Genomic DNA, 19999 nt, shown 5'->3' on the forward strand with positions numbered 1-19999 from the left:
TGGATACTCGGTGCAAATGTGAATGATGTAGTTTGTTACCGTTTTGTTATACTTGTTTAGCTACCCTTGAAAATGAGTGTGTAGTTTTGTCAGGAATCTCTCTCGTGTGTTTCACATTCTTTATGCACCGTGCTGCTCACTATTTATTATATGCATGATCGATGAACTTTTCATCCGTGCTAAACCATAGGTAGCACTGTTTATTTTATAAATTCAAGAAATCATATACAGAATCTGATAAACCACCCGAGTATAGGATATGTGTACACTGGACTTCCCTATAAGAACGAAAATTATATACATGACACTGGACCGACAAGTGGTACCAACAACCTGCGCTCACCTTTGTTTGGAAACTCACTCATCAGACCAGGTGATACCCTCCATGCCGACGTTCTGGTCGAGCCCCAAGGCATTCCACACCGCAGGAGATGCGTCGACGATGTTGTTGGCACACGGGGGCTCGTAGTTGTGGTCGTCGTCGCAGCCATAGACGGAGTCGCACTCGTCCACCACCTTGGCATACACGGAGTTGCCATTGGCGGTGATCTTGATGTGGTGCCCACAACGGGCCATGTTCTTGAACCAGCCAGTGGAGAGCGCGACTACCATCTCCTTGTCACTATGGTAGGCGTTGTCACACTCCGATGGACCGCCGCCGTCCTTACCCTTCTCGAAGCTGTTGAGCGTCAAGACGGCCTTGGTGGTCGCGATGACCGGCGGCGAGCAGTGGTACTGCGGGTATCTCTTGCCATCCTCGCAGCAGTCGGGGTCGTTGCTCTTCTCACAGTTGTCCGACTTTCCTGGAAGGTAGCCACTCGCACGGCAGACACCGAGACCCGGGCGGAGCGAGGACGCGACATGGGAGGTGGAGAGCGCCACGAGGAGGAAGATTGCCATGGTGGCCAGAGCTCTTGCAGTGGCCATCTTACCTTCCGAACACTCTTGAATTGTAAACCTCTTATTCTTGGTTGATGCTATTTGTTTGCGTTGATTGCTTGTGTGTTCAGAGAGCTGCAGGGTCGACTTTATATAGTGCGGCTTCCGCTAGTTCAGTTATCAACACCAACTGGTTGCATGTTCTCCACGGCAAATCATTGGTAAGTACGTTCAGGCATGGCAGTTGTGCGTAACGTATCAAATGGTTTGATAAATAGGACCAACATATATATTTATCGTCTGTCTCAGCATGAGCCGTGGGAAAGTTAGACAATGACAGTATTGTTTAGACCGATGATAAATATATGTTGCAGGACATGTTCAAGGAACTGAATGACTTGACACCAACATTCTATTCTATTTTTACCATCCTTTTACCTCTTTTTTTTTTGCTAAGTTCGCATAATCGGTGCGGGTCTAGTTCTTGTGTTCATGCAAGGCTTCCCTTCTTACTAAAATAATGATGCTCAATCGGGTGATATTCATTTTTCATAGGTGGGACCCGCGCGTCGGCGCCTGCTGCTCCAGCCTCGGCCTTGCTCCCGCAAACCCGCAAGAGCACGCACAGCTCCCCTCCGTCGCTCCCATGTTCTCCCATTGTGTCGCCGCCGGGCAGAGTGGTTATTAACGACGTTTAAACTATATCAGGTTGGCTCCAACCACTAGCTTGTGAGACGCATTCGACAATGAGGTCCATCCAGTTGGAGTCAAAACCCAGCTTAAACATAATACTTCTCAAGAAATTCCACTCCACCTGGTCATATGAATTGTGTATATCAAGTAGACTAGACCCCTATTAAGGCTAACTCTCTGTCCTAATCACATTATGACTAGTGGGCCCTCTGCTTAATACATCAATTAGAAAGTTGTTCATGCAATAACATGTTGGCCTTGCGTCTATTTGGACCAAGGCTTAGTTAAAATGGAGTATACTTTGACCCGGCGACTCACTTGCATACAGTAGGGCTAGCTCCAAGTGTGTGTCAAATGTTTTCTAGCTTATTTTAAAATCACAATGATTTTACAAAACTCCTAAATAGCATTTTAGACTTTGGGTAAATCATATGAATTTAAAAAATTGAAAATAATATATCAAAGAAGTCAGAAAAATATCACACACATGTGCACGTCATGTGCATTGATGACAAAACCAATGTAAAAGCTATATGGGTTAAATAACTTTAATGGACCTTGTAATTACAGTTGTAGGTGGGGAAATGATATATCTATTGCATTTCAACTTCAGTGAACTTGGTTTATGTTGCATTAAGTTAATTTCAAAGAACAGCAGGCCATGTCACCTTGGTGGCCATCTTCCTCTTCTGTTATCATTGATCAACGTGGAGTTCGGTGGCCCAATACCTCGCCTGTTGTCGTGGATTGAGAACGTAGGGCACCCGGACGGCTAGGGTTTGCTAGCAGGTGGTGCAAAAGCCTTCCGGGCAGATCAATGCAACAGAAAGGGAGAGCGGGGCGAGAGAGGCGGGGCGTTGCGAGGTGTGGTGTTGGACTCGCCAGAGTTTGCTTGAATAGGAAGGCGAGCGAGGCGAAGGAAATGTGTATTGGGGCGAGGCAGAGAGGAGCGAGCGGGAGGAGGACATGGCCGCTCCGTGAAGTGAGATGGGCTAGCTATACTGGCACAATAGCTATTTCCATTAAAAAAGTAGAGCCATCCATTTGCCAAATAAAACACGAAAATAATATATTAAGAAATAGAAAATACATAAAGATCATAGATTTGTTTTCGTATTACTCCTATAAAGGATGAGTACCCGCCTCCCTTGGCTCTTCGCTGATGAGAGTGCCCTCCTAACCGTCCGTTGCCCGTTGGCTTGCTATGGGAACCGCTCAGGTGTGCTCCAAGCCATCTGATCTTCCCGGGCGGCTCTGACCCGGGCGACCCAGCTAGCAGGTCCATGACGGGTGGATAGCCCAACACACTCGGGGCCACTAAAATTGGGCGGCATCGGGTGCGCACGTGCGTGGGGAACCGCACGTGTCGCACACGAGATGGGCTGGCCGGACCTGCCTGATGGCGCCTGTTGCCGGGTGGCTTGCCACAGGAGCCTTTTATTGGCGATGCAAGCCGTTCGATCTACCTGGACTGCTCGCGCCGGGGTGACCCAGCTGGGAGGTCCAATGACGGGTGGACCACCCAGGGCCACCGACATTAGGCGGTGTCGGACGCACACTCGAGTGAGGCACCGAAGCCACAGGGTCATGTCGCTCGTGTGACATTGCCGTTGCCTGGCTGGCACGACCGGACCAGGCTGAGAGGCTCTCCGAGCCGTCCGTGTTGTGATGGTGTGCCATGAGGGCCTCTCGAGGTCTCTCCGCATAGTCCAGTCTCTCGCGCGGTGCCCCATGCCGGGTGGACCGGCCGGACCCACTTTTCGGTGTCCTCGGCTAGCGTTGGGGTGGTTCGGTCTTGATAGTCAGGCCTGTGCGCGCGGTTGGCTGGGTGGCGCGTGTCGGGTGGTCCAAGAGGGCCATCCGACCAGTTTTCACGATGGCGGGTCACACGGTCATGAGTTCTGGCAAGAGACCAGGTAGGTGAGCGCTCGCCCGCATCTGACTGACCGATGTGCTTGGCTCGCGTGAGTTTTTACCCGGCTTTGGCTTGTCGGGTTAATTATGAGGTGAGGAGTTTTATTGCCGCTTTTTCATGGGCTACGTTTTCCCGGATCCATCACGGGCCCTAGCCGGCTGGTGTCCGTGGGATTGGATGGGACATGTAACATCGGTAACTTGATCGTGCAGAGTCGGAATGCCTCATGAGCATTTCGGCCTTTTTGTAAAGTTAGTTGTGCTCTAGTTTGTAGGATGATTTTCTCTAAATTTGCAGCTTATGTATCGCTTGTGATATTTTGGATGACTTTCGGGTGAGCCGATGTAATTGGATGCGGCGTATGTCAATAGGAGAACAACACAGTGTTTAATGGGTGAGGCGCATTCAATAATATGTTCCATCCACTTGGAGTCAAAACCCAGCTTCAACATAATACTTCTCGAGAAATTCCACTCCACCTGGTCATATGAATTGTGCATGTCAAGCCTGACATAATATAGACAAGACTGCCCTTTCCGTTTCTTCTTTGTTGTGTGATACCACTTGTATGCCACCAAATCATTATCCGTAATCATGCACCATGGAACGGAAGTGCTCTGTTATGGCGAAAATTATCTCGCGCAGCATACTCTTCAAACAATTAGTAGCATTTTTTTATTACTTCGTAAACTACATTGTGTGAAGAAAATGGCCAGAACCGGACTTACGGATTTGGGGTTATCATATTTTGGAATAGAAACCACCGTCTGACGGTTACAGCCTCTAAAATCATGCCTGACTTGAGTGCTTGTAACACATTATGGAGTCATGGAATCATCTGGATAGCACATTTGGTTCATATACAAAAACATTAAGCATCAACAAGCATGGATTATTTTCCTCATGCTTTTGCCTGGCCCTTGATTATGCTGCTCCATTTTGTTGCTTGCTTGCTTAATGCTTGACTTGAGTGAATTGTTATGGGAGTTAAATTTGCATCTTGGAGCACTCCCACTCTTCCTGCGCTAACACTTCCTACATAGGTGATGTAGTTTAGATGCGACCATACAAGAGAACGGTCTGTAGAATTCGACAAAATATTTTCTATGGAGTTCACTATCTTCGGTAGCTGCTCTGTGGATAATCAGTGCAAATGTGAATGGTGTGTTTGTTACCGTTTGGTCATACTTGTTCAGCTCACCTTGAGAATGAGCTTGTAGCTTTCACAGGTGTCTCTCTCATGTGTTTCACGTTCTTTATACACCACACTGCTTATACTATTCAGTATTCCCCATCCCAAAATAATTGTCTCAAGTTTAGTACAACTTTCTATTAAAGTTAGTACAAAGTTGAGACACTTATTTTGGGATGGAGGGAGTATTATATATGTTTGATCGAAGAGCACACGCGAACTTGTCATCGGTGCTATACCATATGCAGCACTGTTTATTTTATAAAATCATGGAATCATATACATAATCTGATCAACCTCCCCGGTATAGGATATGTGTATACTGAACTTCTCCCTAACAACAAAAAACAATATACATGACATTAGGCCGACAAGTGGTACCAGTAACCTGTGTGATGGCCTTTGTTTCAAACACTCACTCATCAGACCAGGTGATGCCCTCCATGCCGACATTCTGGTCGAGCCCCAAGGCATTCCACACCGCAGGAGAGGCGTCGACGATGTTGTTGGCACACGGGGGCTCGTAGTTGTGGTCCTCGTCACAGCCATAGACGGAGTTGCACTCGTCCACCACTTTGGCATACACAGACTTGCCATTGGCGGTGATCTTGATGCGGTGCTCGCAACGGGCCATGTTCTTGAACCAACCGGTGGAGAGCGCGACTACCATCTCCTTGTCGCTATGGTAGGCGTTGTCACACTCTGACGGACCACCGCCGTCCTTGCCCTTTTCGAAGCTGTTGAGCGTCAAGACGGCCTTGGTGGTCGCTGTGACCGGCGGCGAGCAGTGGTACTGCGGGTACCTCTTGCCATCCTCGCAGCAGTCAGGGTCGTTGCTCTTCTCACAGTTGCCCGACTTTCCTGGAAGGTAGCCACTCGCACGGCAGACACCGAGACCCGGGCGGAGCGAGGACGCGACATGGGAGGTGGAGAGCTCCACCAGGAGGAAGATTGCCATGGTGGCCAGAGCTCTTGCAGTGGCCATCTTACCTTCCGAACACTCTTGAATTGTAAACCTCCTCTTATTCTTGGTTGCTGCTATTTGTTTGTGTTGATTGCTTGTGTGTTCAGAGAGCTGCAGGGTCGACTTTATATAGTGCGGCTTCCGCTAGTTCAGTTATCAACACCAACTGGTTGCATGTTCTCCACGGCAAATCATTGGTAAGTACGTTCAGGCATGGCAGTTGTGCGTAACGTATCAAATGGTTTGATAAATAGGACCGACATATATATTTATCGTCTGTCTCAGCATGAGCCGTGGGAAAGTTAGACAATGACAACATTGTTTAGACCGATGCTAAATATATATTGCAGAACATGTTCTCCCATTGTGTCGCCGCCGTGCAGAGTGGTTAACGACGTTTAAACTATATCAGGTTGGCTCCAACCACTAGCTTAGACAGTTAGACTAGACCCCTATTAAGGCTAACTCTCTGTCCTATTCACACTATGACTAGTGGGCCCTCTGCTTAATACATCCATTACAAAGTTGTTCAGGCAATAACATGTTGGCCTTGCGTCTATTTGGACCAAGTCTTAGTTAAATGTAGTATACTTTGACCCGTGGACTCACTTGCATACAGTAGGGCTAGCTCCTCCCGAGTGTCAAATGTTTTCTAGCTTATTTTAAAATCAGAATGATTTTACACAATTCCTGAATAGCATATAGACTTTGAGTAAATCATATGAATTTTAAAAATTGAAAATAATATATCAAAAAGTTCAGAAAAATATCGCACACATGCGCACGTCATTTGCATTGACGACAAAACCAATGTTAAAGCTATATGGGTTAAATAACTTTAATGGACCTTGTAATTACAATTGTAGGTGTGGAAATGATATAACTATTGCATTTCAACTTCAGTGAACTTGGTTTATGTTGCATTAGGTTAATTTCAAAGAACAGCAGGCCATGTCACCTTGGTGGCCATCTTCCTCTTCTGCTGCCATTGATCAACGTGGAGTTCGGTGGCCCAATACCTAGCCCGTTGTCGTGGATTGAGAATGTAGGGCGCCCGGCTAGGGTTTGCTAGCAGGTGGTGCAAAAGCCTTACGGGCAGATCAATGCAACAGAAAGGTAGAGTTGGGCGAGAGAGGTGGGGCATTGTGAGGCGTACTGTTGGACTCGCCAGAGTTTGCCTGAATAGGAAGGCGAGCGAGACGAAGGAATGTGTATTGGGGCGAGGTAGAGAAGAGCGAGGGGGAGGAGGACACGGCCGCTCTGTGAAGTGAGATGGGCTAGCTATACTGGCACAATAGCTAGTTTCATTAAAAAAATAGAGCCATCCATTTGCCAAATAAAACACTAAAATAATATATTAAGAGATAGAAAATACATAAAGATCAAAGAATTGTTTTCGTATTACTCCTATAAAGGATGAGTACCAGCCTCCCTTGGCTCCTCGCTAACGAGAGTGCCCTCCTAACCGTCTGTTGCCCGTTGGCTTCTATGGGAACCGCTAGGGTGCACTCCAAGCCATCTGATCTTCTCGGACGGCTCTGACCCGGGTGACCTGGCTAGCAGGTCCATGACAGGTGCATAACCCAACACACCCGAGGCCACTATCATTGGGTGGCATCGGGTGCGCACGTGCGTGGGGAACCGCACGCTCTGTCGCACTAGAGATGGGCTAGCTGGACCCGCCCGATGGCGTCCGTTACCGGGTGACCCGGCTGGGAGGTCCAATAACGGGTGGACCGCCCAGGGCGACCGACATTAGGAAGCGTTGGACGCACAGTCGGGTGAGGCACCGAAGCCACAGGGTCATGTCGCTCGTGTGACATTGCCGTTGCCTGGCTGGCATGACCGGACCAGGATGAGAGGTTCTCCGAGCCGTCCGTGTTGTGATGGTGTGCCATGAGGGCCTCTCGAGGTCTCTCCGCATAGTCCATCTCTCGCGCGGTGCCCCATGCCAGGCAGACCGACCGGACCCACTTGTCAGTGTCCTCGGCTAGCGCTGGGGTGGTTCGGTCATGATAGTCAGGCCTGTGCACGCGGCTGGCTGGGTGGCGTGTGCCGGGTGGTCCAACAGGGCCATCCGGCCAGTTTTCGCGATGGCTAGTCACACGATCATGAGTTTTGGCAATAGACCAGGTAGGTGAGCGCTCGCCCGCATCTGACTAACCGATGTGCTTGCCTCGCGTGAGTTTTTACCCGGCTTTGGCTTGTCGGGTTATTTGGTGAGGAGTTTTATTGTCGTTTTTCCTGGTTAACGTTTTCCCGGATCCTTGCCGTCACGGGCCCTAGCCGGCTGCTTTCCGTGGGACTGGATGTGACATGTAACATCGGTAACTTGATCATGCAGAGTCGGGATGCCTCATGAGCATTTCGGCCTTTTCGTAAAGTTAGTTGTGCTCTGATTTCTAGGACGATTTTCTTTAAATTTGCAGCTTATGTACCGCTTGTGATATTTTGGATGACTTTCTGGTGAGCCGATGTAATCGGATGTGGCGTCTGTCAATAGGAAAAGAACACAGTGTTTAATGGGTGAGGCGCATTCGATAATATGGTCCAACCACTTGGAGTCAAAACCCAGCTTCAACATAATACTTCTCGTGAAATTCCACTCCACCTGGTCATATGAATTGTGCGTATAAAGCCTGACATAATATAGACAAGACTGCCCTTTCCGTTTCTTCTTTGTTGTGCGATACCACTTGTATGCTGTCAAATCATTATCCGTAATCATGCACCATGGAACGGAAGTGCTCTGTTACAGCAAAAATTATCTCGGGCAGCATACTCTTCAAACAATTAGCAGCATTTTTTATTACTTTATAAAGTACATTGTGTGAAGAAAATCGCCAGAACCGGACTTACAGATTTGGGGTTATCATATTTTGGAATAGAAACCACCATCTTACTGTTACATCCCTCTGGAATCATGCCTGACTTGAGTGCTTGTAACATATTATGGAGTCATGGAATCATCTGGATAGCACATTTGGTTCATATACATTAACATTAAGCATCAACAAGCATGGATTAATTTCCTCATGCTTTTGCCTGGCCCTTGATTATGCTCCTCCATTTTGTTGCTTGCTTGCTTAATGTTTGACTTGACTGAATTGTTATGGGAGTTAAATTTGCATCTTGGAGCACTCTGACTCTTCCTGCGCTAACACTTGCTGCATACGTGATGTAGTTTAGATGCGACCATACAAGAGAACAGTCTGTAGAATTCGACAAAATATTTTCTATGGAGTTCACTATCTTTGGTAGCTGCTCTGTGGATAATCAGTGCAAATGTGAATGATATGTTTGTTACCGTTTGGTCATACTTGTTCAGCTAACCTTGAGAATGAGCGTGTAGCTTTCACAGGTGTCTCTTTCATGTGTTTCACATTCTTTATACCCCACACTGCTTATACTATTCAGTATTCCCTGTCCTAAAATAATTGTCTCAAGCTTAGTACAACTTTGTATTAAAGTTAGTACAAAGTTGAGACACTTATGTTAGAATGGAGGGAGTATTATATATGTTTGATCGAAGAGCACACGCGAACTTGTCATCGGTGCTATACCATATGCAGCACTGTTTATTTTATAAAATCATGGAATCATATACATAATCTGACCAACCTCCCCAGTATAGGATATGTGTACACTGGACTTCTCCCTAACAACGAAAAACAATATACATGACACTAGGCCGACAAGTGGTACCAGTAACCTGTGTGATGGACTTTGTTTCAAACACTCACTCATCAGACCAGGTGATGCCCTCCATGCCGACGTTTTGGTCGAGCCCCAAGGCATTCCACACCGCAGGAGAGGCGTCGACGATGTTGTTGGCACACGGGGGCTCGTAGTTGTGGTCCTCGTCACAGCCATAGACGGAGTCGCACTCGTCCACCACTTTGGCATACACAGACTTGCCATTGGCGGTGATCTTGATGCGGTGCTCGCAACGGGCCATGTTCTTGAACCAACCGGTGGAGAGCGCGACTACCATCTCCTTGTCGCTATGGTAGGCGTTGTCACACTCTGACGGACCGCCGCCGTCCTTGCCCTTCTCGAAGCTGTTGAGCGTCAAGACGGCCTTGGTGGTCGTGGTGACCGGCGGCGAGCAGTGGTACTGCGGGTATCTCTTGCCATCCTCGCAGCAGTCGGGGTCGTTGCTCTTCTCACAGTTGCCCGACTTTCCTGGAAGGTAGCCACTCGCACGGCAGACACCGAGACCCGGACGGAGCGAGGACGCGACATGGGAGGTGGAGAGCGCCACGAGGAGGAAGATTGCCATGGTGGCCAGAGCTCTTGCAGTGGCCATCTTACCTTCCGAACACTCTTGAATTGTAAACCTCTTATTCTTGGTTGATGCTATTTGTTTGCGTTGATTGCTTGTGTGTTCAGAGAGCTGCAGGGCCGACTTTATATAGTGCGGCTTCCGCTAGTTCAGTTATCAACACCAACTGGTTGCATGTTCTCCATGGCAAATCATTGGTAAGTACGTTCAGGCATGGCAGTTGTGCGTAACGTATCAAATGGTTTGATAAATAGGACCGACATATATATTTATCGTCTGTCTCAGCATGAGCCGTGGGAAAGTTAGACAATGACAGTATTGTTTAGACCGATGATAAATATATGTTGCAGGACATGTTCAAGGAACTGAATGACTTGACACCAACATTCTATTCTATTTTTACCATCCTTTTACCTCTTTTTTTTTTTGCTAAGTTCGCATAATCGGTGCGGGTCTAGTTCTTGTGTTCATGCAAGGCTTCCCTTCTTACTAAAATAATGATGCTCAATCGGGTGATATTCATTTTTCATAGGTGGGACCCGCGCGTCGGCGCCTGCTGCTCCAGCCTCGGCCTTGCTCCCGCAAACCCGCAAGAGCACGCACAGCTCCCCTCCGTCGCTCCCATGTTCTCCCATTGTGTCGCCGCCGGGCAGAGTGGTTATTAACGACGTTTAAACTATATCAGGTTGGCTCCAACCACTAGCTTGTGAGACGCATTCGACAATGAGGTCCATCCAGTTGGAGTCAAAACCCAGCTTAAACATAATACTTCTCAAGAAATTCCACTCCACCTGGTCATATGAATTGTGTATATCAAGTAGACTAGACCCCTATTAAGGCTAACTCTCTGTCCTAATCACATTATGACTAGTGGGCCCTCTGCTTAATACATCAATTAGAAAGTTGTTCATGCAATAACATGTTGGCCTTGCGTCTATTTGGACCAAGGCTTAGTTAAAATGGAGTATACTTTGACCCGGCGACTCACTTGCATACAGTAGGGCTAGCTCCAAGTGTGTGTCAAATGTTTTCTAGCTTATTTTAAAATCACAATGATTTTACAAAACTCCTAAATAGCATTTTAGACTTTGGGTAAATCATATGAATTTAAAAAATTGAAAATAATATATCAAAAAAGTCAGAAAAATATCACACACATGTGCACGTCATGTGCATTGATGACAAAACCAATGTAAAAGCTATATGGGTTAAATAACTTTAATGGACCTTGTAATTACAGTTGTAGGTGGGGAAATGATATATCTATTGCATTTCAACTTCAGTGAACTTGGTTTATGTTGCATTAAGTTAATTTCAAAGAACAGCAGGCCATGTCACCTTGGTGGCCATCTTCCTCTTCTGTTATCATTGATCAACGTGGAGTTCGGTGGCCCAATACCTCGCCTGTTGTCGTGGATTGAGAACGTAGGGCACCCGGACGGCTAGGGTTTGCTAGCAGGTGGTGCAAAAGCCTTCCGGGCAGATCAATGCAACAGAAAGGGAGAGCGGGGCGAGAGAGGCGGGGCGTTGCGAGGTGTGGTGTTGGACTCGCCAGAGTTTGCTTGAATAGGAAGGCGAGCGAGGCGAAGGAAATGTGTATTGGGGCGAGGCAGAGAGGAGCGAGCGGGAGGAGGACACGGCCGCTCCGTGAAGTGAGATGGGCTAGCTATACTGGCACAATAGCTATTTCCATTAAAAAAGTAGAGCCATCCATTTGCCAAATAAAACACGAAAATAATATATTAAGAAATAGAAAATACATAAAGATCATAGATTTGTTTTCGTATTACTCCTATAAAGGATGAGTACCCGCCTCCCTTGGCTCTTCGCTGATGAGAGTGCCCTCCTAACCGTCCGTTGCCCGTTGGCTTGCTATGGGAACCGCTCAGGTGTGCTCCAAGCCATCTGATCTTCCCGGGCGGCTCTGACCCGGGCGACCCAGCTAGCAGGTCCATGACGGGTGGATAGCCCAACACACTCGGGGCCACTAAAAATGGGCGGCATCGGGTGCGCACGTGCGTGGGGAACCGCACGTGTCGCACACGAGATGGGCTGGCCGGACCTGCCTGATGGCGCCTGTTGCCGGGTGGCTTGCCACAGGAGCCTTTTATTGGCGATGCAAGCCGTTCGATCTACCTGGACTGCTCGCGCCGGGGTGACCCAGCTGGGAGGTCCAATGACGGGTGGACCACCCAGGGCCACCGACATTAGGCGGTGTCGGACGCACACTCGAGTGAGGCACCGAAGCCACAGGGTCATGTCGCTCGTGTGACATTGCCGTTGCCTGGCTGGCACGACCGGACCAGGCTGAGAGGCTCTCCGAGCCGTCCGTGTTGTGATGGTGTGCCATGAGGGCCTCTCGAGGTCTCTCCGCATAGTCCAGTCTCTCGCGTGGTGCCCCATGCCGGGTGGACCGGCCGGACCCACTTTTCGGTGTCCTCGGCTAGCGCTGGGGTGGTTCGGTCTTGATAGTCAGGCCTGTGCGCGCGGTTGGCTGGGTGGCGCGTGTCGGGTGGTCCAAGAGGGCCATCCGACCAGTTTTCACGATGGCGGGTCACACGGTCATGAGTTCTGGCAAGAGACCAGGTAGGTGAGCGCTCGCCCGCATCTGACTGACCGATGTGCTTGGCTCGCGTGAGTTTTTACCCGGCTTTGGCTTGTCGGGTTAATTATGAGGTGAGGAGTTTTATTGCCGCTTTTTCATGGGCTACGTTTTCCCGGATCCATCACGGGCCCTAGCCGGCTGGTGTCCGTGGGATTGGATGGGACATGTAACATCGGTAACTTGATCGTGCAGAGTCGGAATGCCTCATGAGCATTTCGGCCTTTTCGTAAAGTTAGTTGTGCTCTAGTTTGTAGGATGATTTTCTCTAAATTTGCAGCTTATGTATCGCTTGTGATATTTTGGATGACTTTCGGGTGAGCCGATGTAATTGGATGCGGCGTATGTCAATAGGAGAACAACACAGTGTTTAATGGGTGAGGCGCATTCAATAATATGTTCCATCCACTTGGAGTCAAAACCCAGCTTCAACATAATACTTCTCGAGAAATTCCACTCCACCTGGTCATATGAATTGTGCATGTCAAGCCTGACATAATATAGACAAGACTGCCCTTTCCGTTTCTTCTTTGTTGTGTGATACCACTTGTATGCCACCAAATCATTATCCGTAATCATGCACCATGGAACGGAAGTGCTCTGTTATGGCGAAAAATTATCTCGCGCAGCATACTCTTCAAACAATTAGTAGCATTTTTTATTACTTCGTAAACTACATTGTGTGAAGAAAATGGCCAGAACCGGACTTACGGATTTGGGGTTATCATATTTTGGAATAGAAACCACCATCTGACGGTTACATCCTCTAAAATCATGCCTGACTTGAGTGCTTGTAACACATTATGGAGTCATGGAATCATCTGGATAGCACATTTGGTTCATATACAAAAACATTAAGCATCAACAAGCATGGATTATTTTCCTCATGCTTTTGCCTGGCCCTTGATTATGCTGCTCCATTTTGTTGCTTGCTTGCTTAATGCTTGACTTGAGTGAATTGTTATGGGAGTTAAATTTGCATCTTGGAGCACTCCCACTCTTCCTGCGCTAACACTTCCTACATAGGTGATGTAGTTTAGATGCGACCATACAAGAGAACGGTCTGTAGAATTCGACAAAATATTTTCTATGGAGTTCACTATCTTCGGTAGCTGCTCTGTGGATAATCAGTGCAAATGTGAATGGTGTGTTTGTTACCGTTTGGTCATACTTGTTCAGCTCACCTTGAGAATGAGCGTGTAGCTTTCACAGGTGTCTCTCTCATGTGTTTCACATTCTTTATACACCACACTGCTTATACTATTCAGTATTCCCCATCCCAAAATAATTGTCTCAAGTTTAGTACAACTTTCTATTAAAGTTAGTACAAAGTTGAGACACTTATTTTGGGATGGAGGGAGTATTATATATGTTTGATCGAAGAGCACAGGCGAACTTGTCATCGGTGCTATACCATATGCAGCACTGTTTATTTTATAAAATCATGGAATCATATACATAATCTGATCAACCTCCCCGGTATAGGATATGTGTATACTGAACTTCTCCCTAACAACAAAAAACAATATACATGACATTAGGCCGACAAGTGGTACCAGTAACCTGTGTGATGGCCTTTGTTTCAAACACTCACTCATCAGACCAGGTGATGCCCTCCATGCCGACATTCTGGTCGAGCCCCAAGGCATTCCACACCGCAGGAGAGGCGTCGACGATGTTGTTGGCACACGGGGGCTCGTAGTTGTGGTCCTCGTCACAGCCATAGACGGAGTCGCACTCGTCCACCACTTTGGCATACACAGACTTGCCATTGGCGGTGATCTTGATGTGGTGCTCGCAACGGGCCATGTTCTTGAACCAACCGGTGGAGAGCGCGACTACCATCTCCTTGTCGCTATGGTAGGCGTTGTCACACTCTGACGGACCACCGCCGTCCTTGCCCTTTTCGAAGCTGTTGAGCGTCAAGACGGCCTTGGTGGTCGCTGTGACCGGCGGCGAGCAGTGGTACTGCGGGTACCTCTTGCCATCCTCGCAGCAGTCAGGGTCGTTGCTCTTCTCACAGTTGCCCGACTTTCCTGGAAGGTAGCCACTCGCACGGCAGACACCGAGACCCGGGCGGAGCGAGGACGCGACATGGGAGGTGGAGAGCGCCACCAGGAGGAAGATTGCCATGGTGGCCAGAGCTCTTGCAGTGGCCATCTTACCTTCCGAACACTCTTGAATTGTAAACCTCCTCTTATTCTTGGTTGCTGCTATTTGTTTGTGTTGATTGCTTGTGTGTTCAGAGAGCTGCAGGGTCGACTTTATATAGTGCGGCTTCCGCTAGTTCAGTTATCAACACCAACTGGTTGCATGTTCTCCACGGCAAATCATTGGTAAGTACGTTCAGGCATGGCAGTTGTGCGTAACGTATCAAATGGTTTGATAAATAGGACCGACATATATATTTATCGTCTGTCTCAGCATGAGCCGTGGGAAAGTTAGACAATGACAACATTGTTAGACCGATGCTAAATATATATTGCAGAACATGTTCTCCCATTGTGTCGCCGCCGTGCAGAGTGGTTAACTACGTTTAAACTATATCAGGTTGGCTCCAACCACTAGCTTAGACAGTTAGACTAGACCCCTATTAAGGCTAACTCTCTGTCTTATTCACACTATGACTAGTGGGCCCTCTGCTTAATACATCCATTACAAAGTTGTTCAGGCAATAACATGTTGGCCACCGGTGGAAAAAAGTCCTTTGGTCGCGGTTCGCAACTGCCATTAGTCGTGGTTGCGCAACCGCGACCAAATAAGCGCGACTAAAGCCCCCCACCTTTAGTCGCGGCTGCTTAAGAACCGCGACTAACGGCCCGTCCACATGGGCGCCAGGCGGCCGTCGGGGCGGAGGACCTTTAGTCGCGGTTCTTCTGGCCAACCGCGACTAAAGGCCGCTACAGGTTTAGGGTTTTAGCCCCCCCCCCAAACCTGTTTTCTGTTTAATTTGTATTGTTTTATTTCTTTTGTGCTTTATTTTAATTTTGAAGGAGTTTCATATATTCTACGGTACTACATACATGCATATGAATGTACAATTTCAAATAAATTTGAAATTAGAACCAAAAAGAATTCAAGAGGAATATACAATATATATTCAATATCATCGGATGACCATATACAATTTTGAACAAGTTTCCATACATGATTTAATGCATATAAAGTTCTACGTCCTCGTAATAGTGTTCTCCTTTAGGATGGAGGACTTCCCTGCTGAACCATCCAGCTAGTTCCTCTTGAAGTGGTCGGAAGCGAGCTTCTGGACTAAGCATCCACCGGAGGTTATTCCTCTGAGCATTGGTATCACTCGGAACCCGCTCAGAGGTGTATCTCTGGATCATCTCACAGACATAGTATCCACATAGATTGGTCTCCGGTGGCTGAATATCCCCAGCATTCTTAGCCTTTAACATTTTGAATTCTAGCTCTTTTTTGAATTCACCGACCTTTGTATCTACGAACCGTCTCCAAACCCTACGAGGCAAAGAAAATTAAATGAACAAGAGAGTTATTAATTAGTTACTTGATATTAGGAAATGAACGAAATAGGCTGATCGATATAGAGCGCAAATGAATGAAAATAATTACTTCTGCAGCATTCTTCTCATGCCGCCCCAAAGCTTTGGATCCATATTCACAGAGTCGTGGACGAGACATTCTGAGGTGTTAACTTTAATTACTAGCAGAATCCAGTGGAACCTGCGGACACGATACATGCACAGTACGTCATGCATAACTCATCGATTAGCCGGCCACATACCATGCATGGAGTAAACAAAAGAGAATGTGCTCAAGACAGAAACACTCACTCAAAATGGTAAGGAAATAGAATATCACTTTTGAGTTCCTGCTTTGTAAGAAACTGCCACAGATCTGCCTCCACGTCGGCGGGGTAACGCTCCAACACATGTCCATTAACGATGTGTGGGTCAATGAACCCAACATCATGGATGTTCCTTACTCTGCATTCCTTAATCTTCATTCTGCATGTATAATAGCGGACACAACAATATTGTTAGGACATATATATAGTGCAGGCAATATGAACGAGATGGGGTAGAAATTAATAAATCACTTACAGAACGTAGCAACTGATGATAGATTTATCGAGCTCGCGCAGATTGAAAAGCTGGAACAATTCACTCAGTTCAATTTGTACATAGTAATGTTTGAAGTGATGCTCATGTCTAACTTCCGCATAAATATATTCTTTGGCGTTTTTATTTTTTATGTAACCCTTGTACCATTTCAGCAGACCTTTCATTTGTGGAGGTAGATCCTTTTCCTGCGCAGGCTCGACGAGAGGCCCATTCTTGACATATGTAATTACTACCTCCTTCACTGGCGCCTCATCAAGGCCTAACAGTTCACGAAGAGTAATACCTAAGTTGGCCGCTTGTTCTCTGGCACTCGTTACAGTCAATCCCTGTGCTGCCGCAGCTTGTATGATCTCGGGGGCATCCGGACAGAAGGCTTCCACTATAAGCGGGGCAATCGATTGTTTACTTTGTTCCCCGAGCTGGGCAACTTGTTTCCCGCTTTTTTTACTTTCGGCCTTCTCCCGCTCTTTGTTCTCCTTGAACATGAGTGACTGCCTGCGAAGTTCACGTGCATAGTCGTTAGGCAGATTCTTCGCGGCTTGGGACGGTGTGCTCAAAAATGACTTAGCCCACTTCTTTTGCTCATCAGAAAATACTGGCTTGGGCTCGGGCTCTCTTTTCTTCTTGCAGTCCGCCTTCCATTTCTCCAAATCAGCAGCCGCGGCCGCGTCGACTTCCTCGGCACTACGTTCCCAAGGCCTTGTGGGGAGAGGCTTCAGTGATGGCTCCGGTACCTTTGTGGTCTTAGGTACATAAGGGTCCGGGTTAATAATCCAGGACTGCTTCTGCTTCTTTGCCGGAGGTGGATTGGGGGGCGGCGTCTGATCACCCGCCGGACGAGGACTGGGGGGCGGCGGCTGATCACCCGCCGGACGTTGTGGACTGGGGGGCGGCGTCGGCTGACGTGACGGAGGTGTAGGTGAACCGCCACCACCACCACCACCACCACCGTAGGGGGGTGGACTTGTTGTCCTTGGCGCCTCGCCTGGAAACTTGATAAACTTCTTTTGCCATAGAATGAAATGGCGCTTGACATCTCCAAGTCTTTTCTCCCCTTCAGGTGTAGCAATGTCAATCTCCAGGTCCTCAAACCCTTGGACTATGTCCTCCACCGTGACACGAGCATAGCCATCTTGAATGGGGTTGTTGTGGTGGAGTGCTCCAGGTAAACATGGTAAAGCACTGCCGATGGCTACCTTCATGGACATGTTCCCGATAGGATAATACAGATGACATTCTTTCATCTCCTTTATATCGTCCACGGGGTAGCGAGGAGGCTCCGATGAAGTAATTTCGACCACCAGAGGCTCCGGTGCAGTAATTTCGACCACCAGAGGCTCCGGTGCAGTAATTTCGATCGTCGGTGCATCTGCACCAGCCGGTGGGGCCTCCGTGGAAGCCACGCTGCTTCTCCGCTGCTGGCTTCCGAGATCCGCTGGATGATCTTCATGCTGCACCCGAGCTGCATCTCTTTCGGCTACTAGTACACTCATGGTTTTCTTCATCACATCCATTTCCGATGCCAACCGCGCCACAAATCTGCTTCCCGATCCATCTTTCTCTTACGGCTTCTGTAACCGTACGGGTCATCGTTCTGGGGGAACCCTATTTTCCACGGAATGTGCCCCATGCCTCGTACACGTCCTCCGTGTTCAGGATTCCCGAGGGCTTTTGTCAGCGCGTCGTTCTCTCTGTTGAACTTGATCTTCCCCTGTTGAGCATCCCTCATTGCGTTAATAAGGGCTTGGGTGGGTTTAATTAATTTGCCCCGGTAAACACACTCCCCTGTCTCCGGGTTCAGCGTTCCCCCATGCCCGTACCACCAGCTTTTGGCCCTTGGGTCCCATCCCTCCGTACCTGGACGGATTCCTCGCGCCCTCAGCTCGTTCTCCATCTTCTCCAACCTAGGCACCCAAATGCGATACCCTCCTGGCCCCATAACATGATTGTACTCCATCTTAGCCGCATTTTCCTTATTTTTTTCGATATTTGAATGAACTGCTCCGATTTCTTTTGCTTCACAAATTCTGGCCAATCATGTTTCAGTTTCTCATATTGTCCTTTGAAATCCGGAGTCTTGTTCTGCTTGACAAAGTCATGGGCTAGATTTTGCTTGAATTTCCGGAATGCGTCGGCCATCTTATGAAGAGCGAACTGTTTGACTAGCCTCCTCCTCTCCTTGTTTTCCTCAATCTTGTTACCCTCCTCATCGAATTTGTTGTATTCCGGAGGTAGAACGAAATGTTCCATAAGCTTCTTGAAGCAATCTTTTTTTGTTCTCTTATCGACAAAAGTGAAACCATCAATTCGTGCCTTCTTTGGCTCATTCCACTCCTGGACGGTGATCGAGACGTTGTCTCTAACAATGGCTCCGCATTGGCTGACAAACTTGGTGGTGTTCTTGCGGGGCTCCAGCGGCCTGCCGGTTGCACTGTCGACAACCTCGATGGTGCATATTTCTCCTTGTTTCATCGTCTTGGTTGCGCCACGCTTTGACGACGTACTCGATTGTTTCGACGATCCGGCCGAGGGCTAAAATAAGAAAGAGTCGCGCGCGTTAGTACACACATATTTATTCAAATCAGTTAGTTTGTATCACCAGAGGCTCAATGTATATATATACCTCGGCGCCGGAGGTGGTTGCTACTTCCATTTGAAAATCGTCGTTTATCGACGTTTGTTCGGCATCATCTTGCTGACGGCGCCCTTCATCTTCACCGTCAAGGTTCAGATAAGAAGAGATATCATCTTCTTCTTCTCCGGTCGGCACATATAGAATATCGCCGTTTATGATGCCGAACATATGTGCTTCACCGTCCGGATCATAGTTGTCCATAATCGGGTCAGCTCTATCGTCCGCCATTATGTCAGTCCTGAAAACATGTAGTAAAAACAAATTAATTAAGTGAAGAAGGGGGGCGGTGGCGGTGGCGGTGGCGAAAGGGCGGTGGCAAAAGGAGGGGGCGAGGAAGGGGTGGGAGAGGGTGTCGCGGTAGAGCACGAGACGGGGCGGCAGACGACGGCGTCACGGAGAGGGGAGGCGAGGACAACACATTTATAACCCTCGCCGTCCCCTCTCGATCCCTAAAAAAACACCGCGCGCATCGCCGCCCCCCTCGCCGCCCCTCTCCGTATATACATTTTTTTTGTTAATTATCAAATTTTACGGGGTTTTTTGTTAATTATCAAGTTTTAAGTTATTTACCGTTTTTGTTAAACTAAGTTATTTACCGTTTTTGTTAATTATCAAATTTTACCTTTTTTTTGTTAATTAACTAGTTAAAAAATTCTCTCTCTCTCTCTCTCTCTCTGCTCTCTCTCTCTCTCTCTCTCTCTCTGCTCTCTGCTCTCTCTCTCTCTCTCGAT

At 47.9% G+C, this 19999-nt stretch overlaps 3 protein-coding genes across 3 annotated transcripts in view; all 3 read right to left on the reverse strand.

Moving 5' to 3' along the window:
* The window catches only part of LOC123138638 (putative ripening-related protein 5), a 5892-nt gene extending 4965 nt beyond the window's left edge, over nucleotides 1–927 (reverse strand). The window contains exon 1 of the mRNA XM_044558585.1: nucleotides 362–927. Within this exon, the coding sequence (XP_044414520.1) occupies nucleotides 362–927 (566 nt within the window). The remainder of the gene's footprint in view (nucleotides 1–361) is intronic.
* A 4167-nt stretch (nucleotides 928–5094) lies between these two features.
* Nucleotides 5095–9952, reverse strand: LOC123138639 (putative ripening-related protein 5). The gene is made up of 2 exons (XM_044558586.1): nucleotides 9387–9952; nucleotides 5095–5566 (listed from the first exon to the last, which is right to left on the reverse strand). The coding sequence occupies exons 1-2, from the start codon at nucleotides 9950–9952 to the stop codon at nucleotides 5095–5097; spliced, it is 1038 nt and encodes a 345-aa protein (XP_044414521.1).
* A 4168-nt stretch (nucleotides 9953–14120) lies between these two features.
* The window catches only part of LOC123138640 (putative ripening-related protein 5), a 15690-nt gene continuing 9811 nt past the window's right edge, over nucleotides 14121–19999 (reverse strand). The window contains exon 2 of the mRNA XM_044558587.1: nucleotides 14121–14592. Coding sequence (XP_044414522.1) covers nucleotides 14121–14592 — 472 coding nt within the window. The remainder of the gene's footprint in view (nucleotides 14593–19999) is intronic.

This window comes from Triticum aestivum, chromosome 6B, assembly GCF_018294505.1.
Source record: "Triticum aestivum cultivar Chinese Spring chromosome 6B, IWGSC CS RefSeq v2.1, whole genome shotgun sequence".
NCBI lineage: Eukaryota > Viridiplantae > Streptophyta > Magnoliopsida > Poales > Poaceae > Triticum > Triticum aestivum.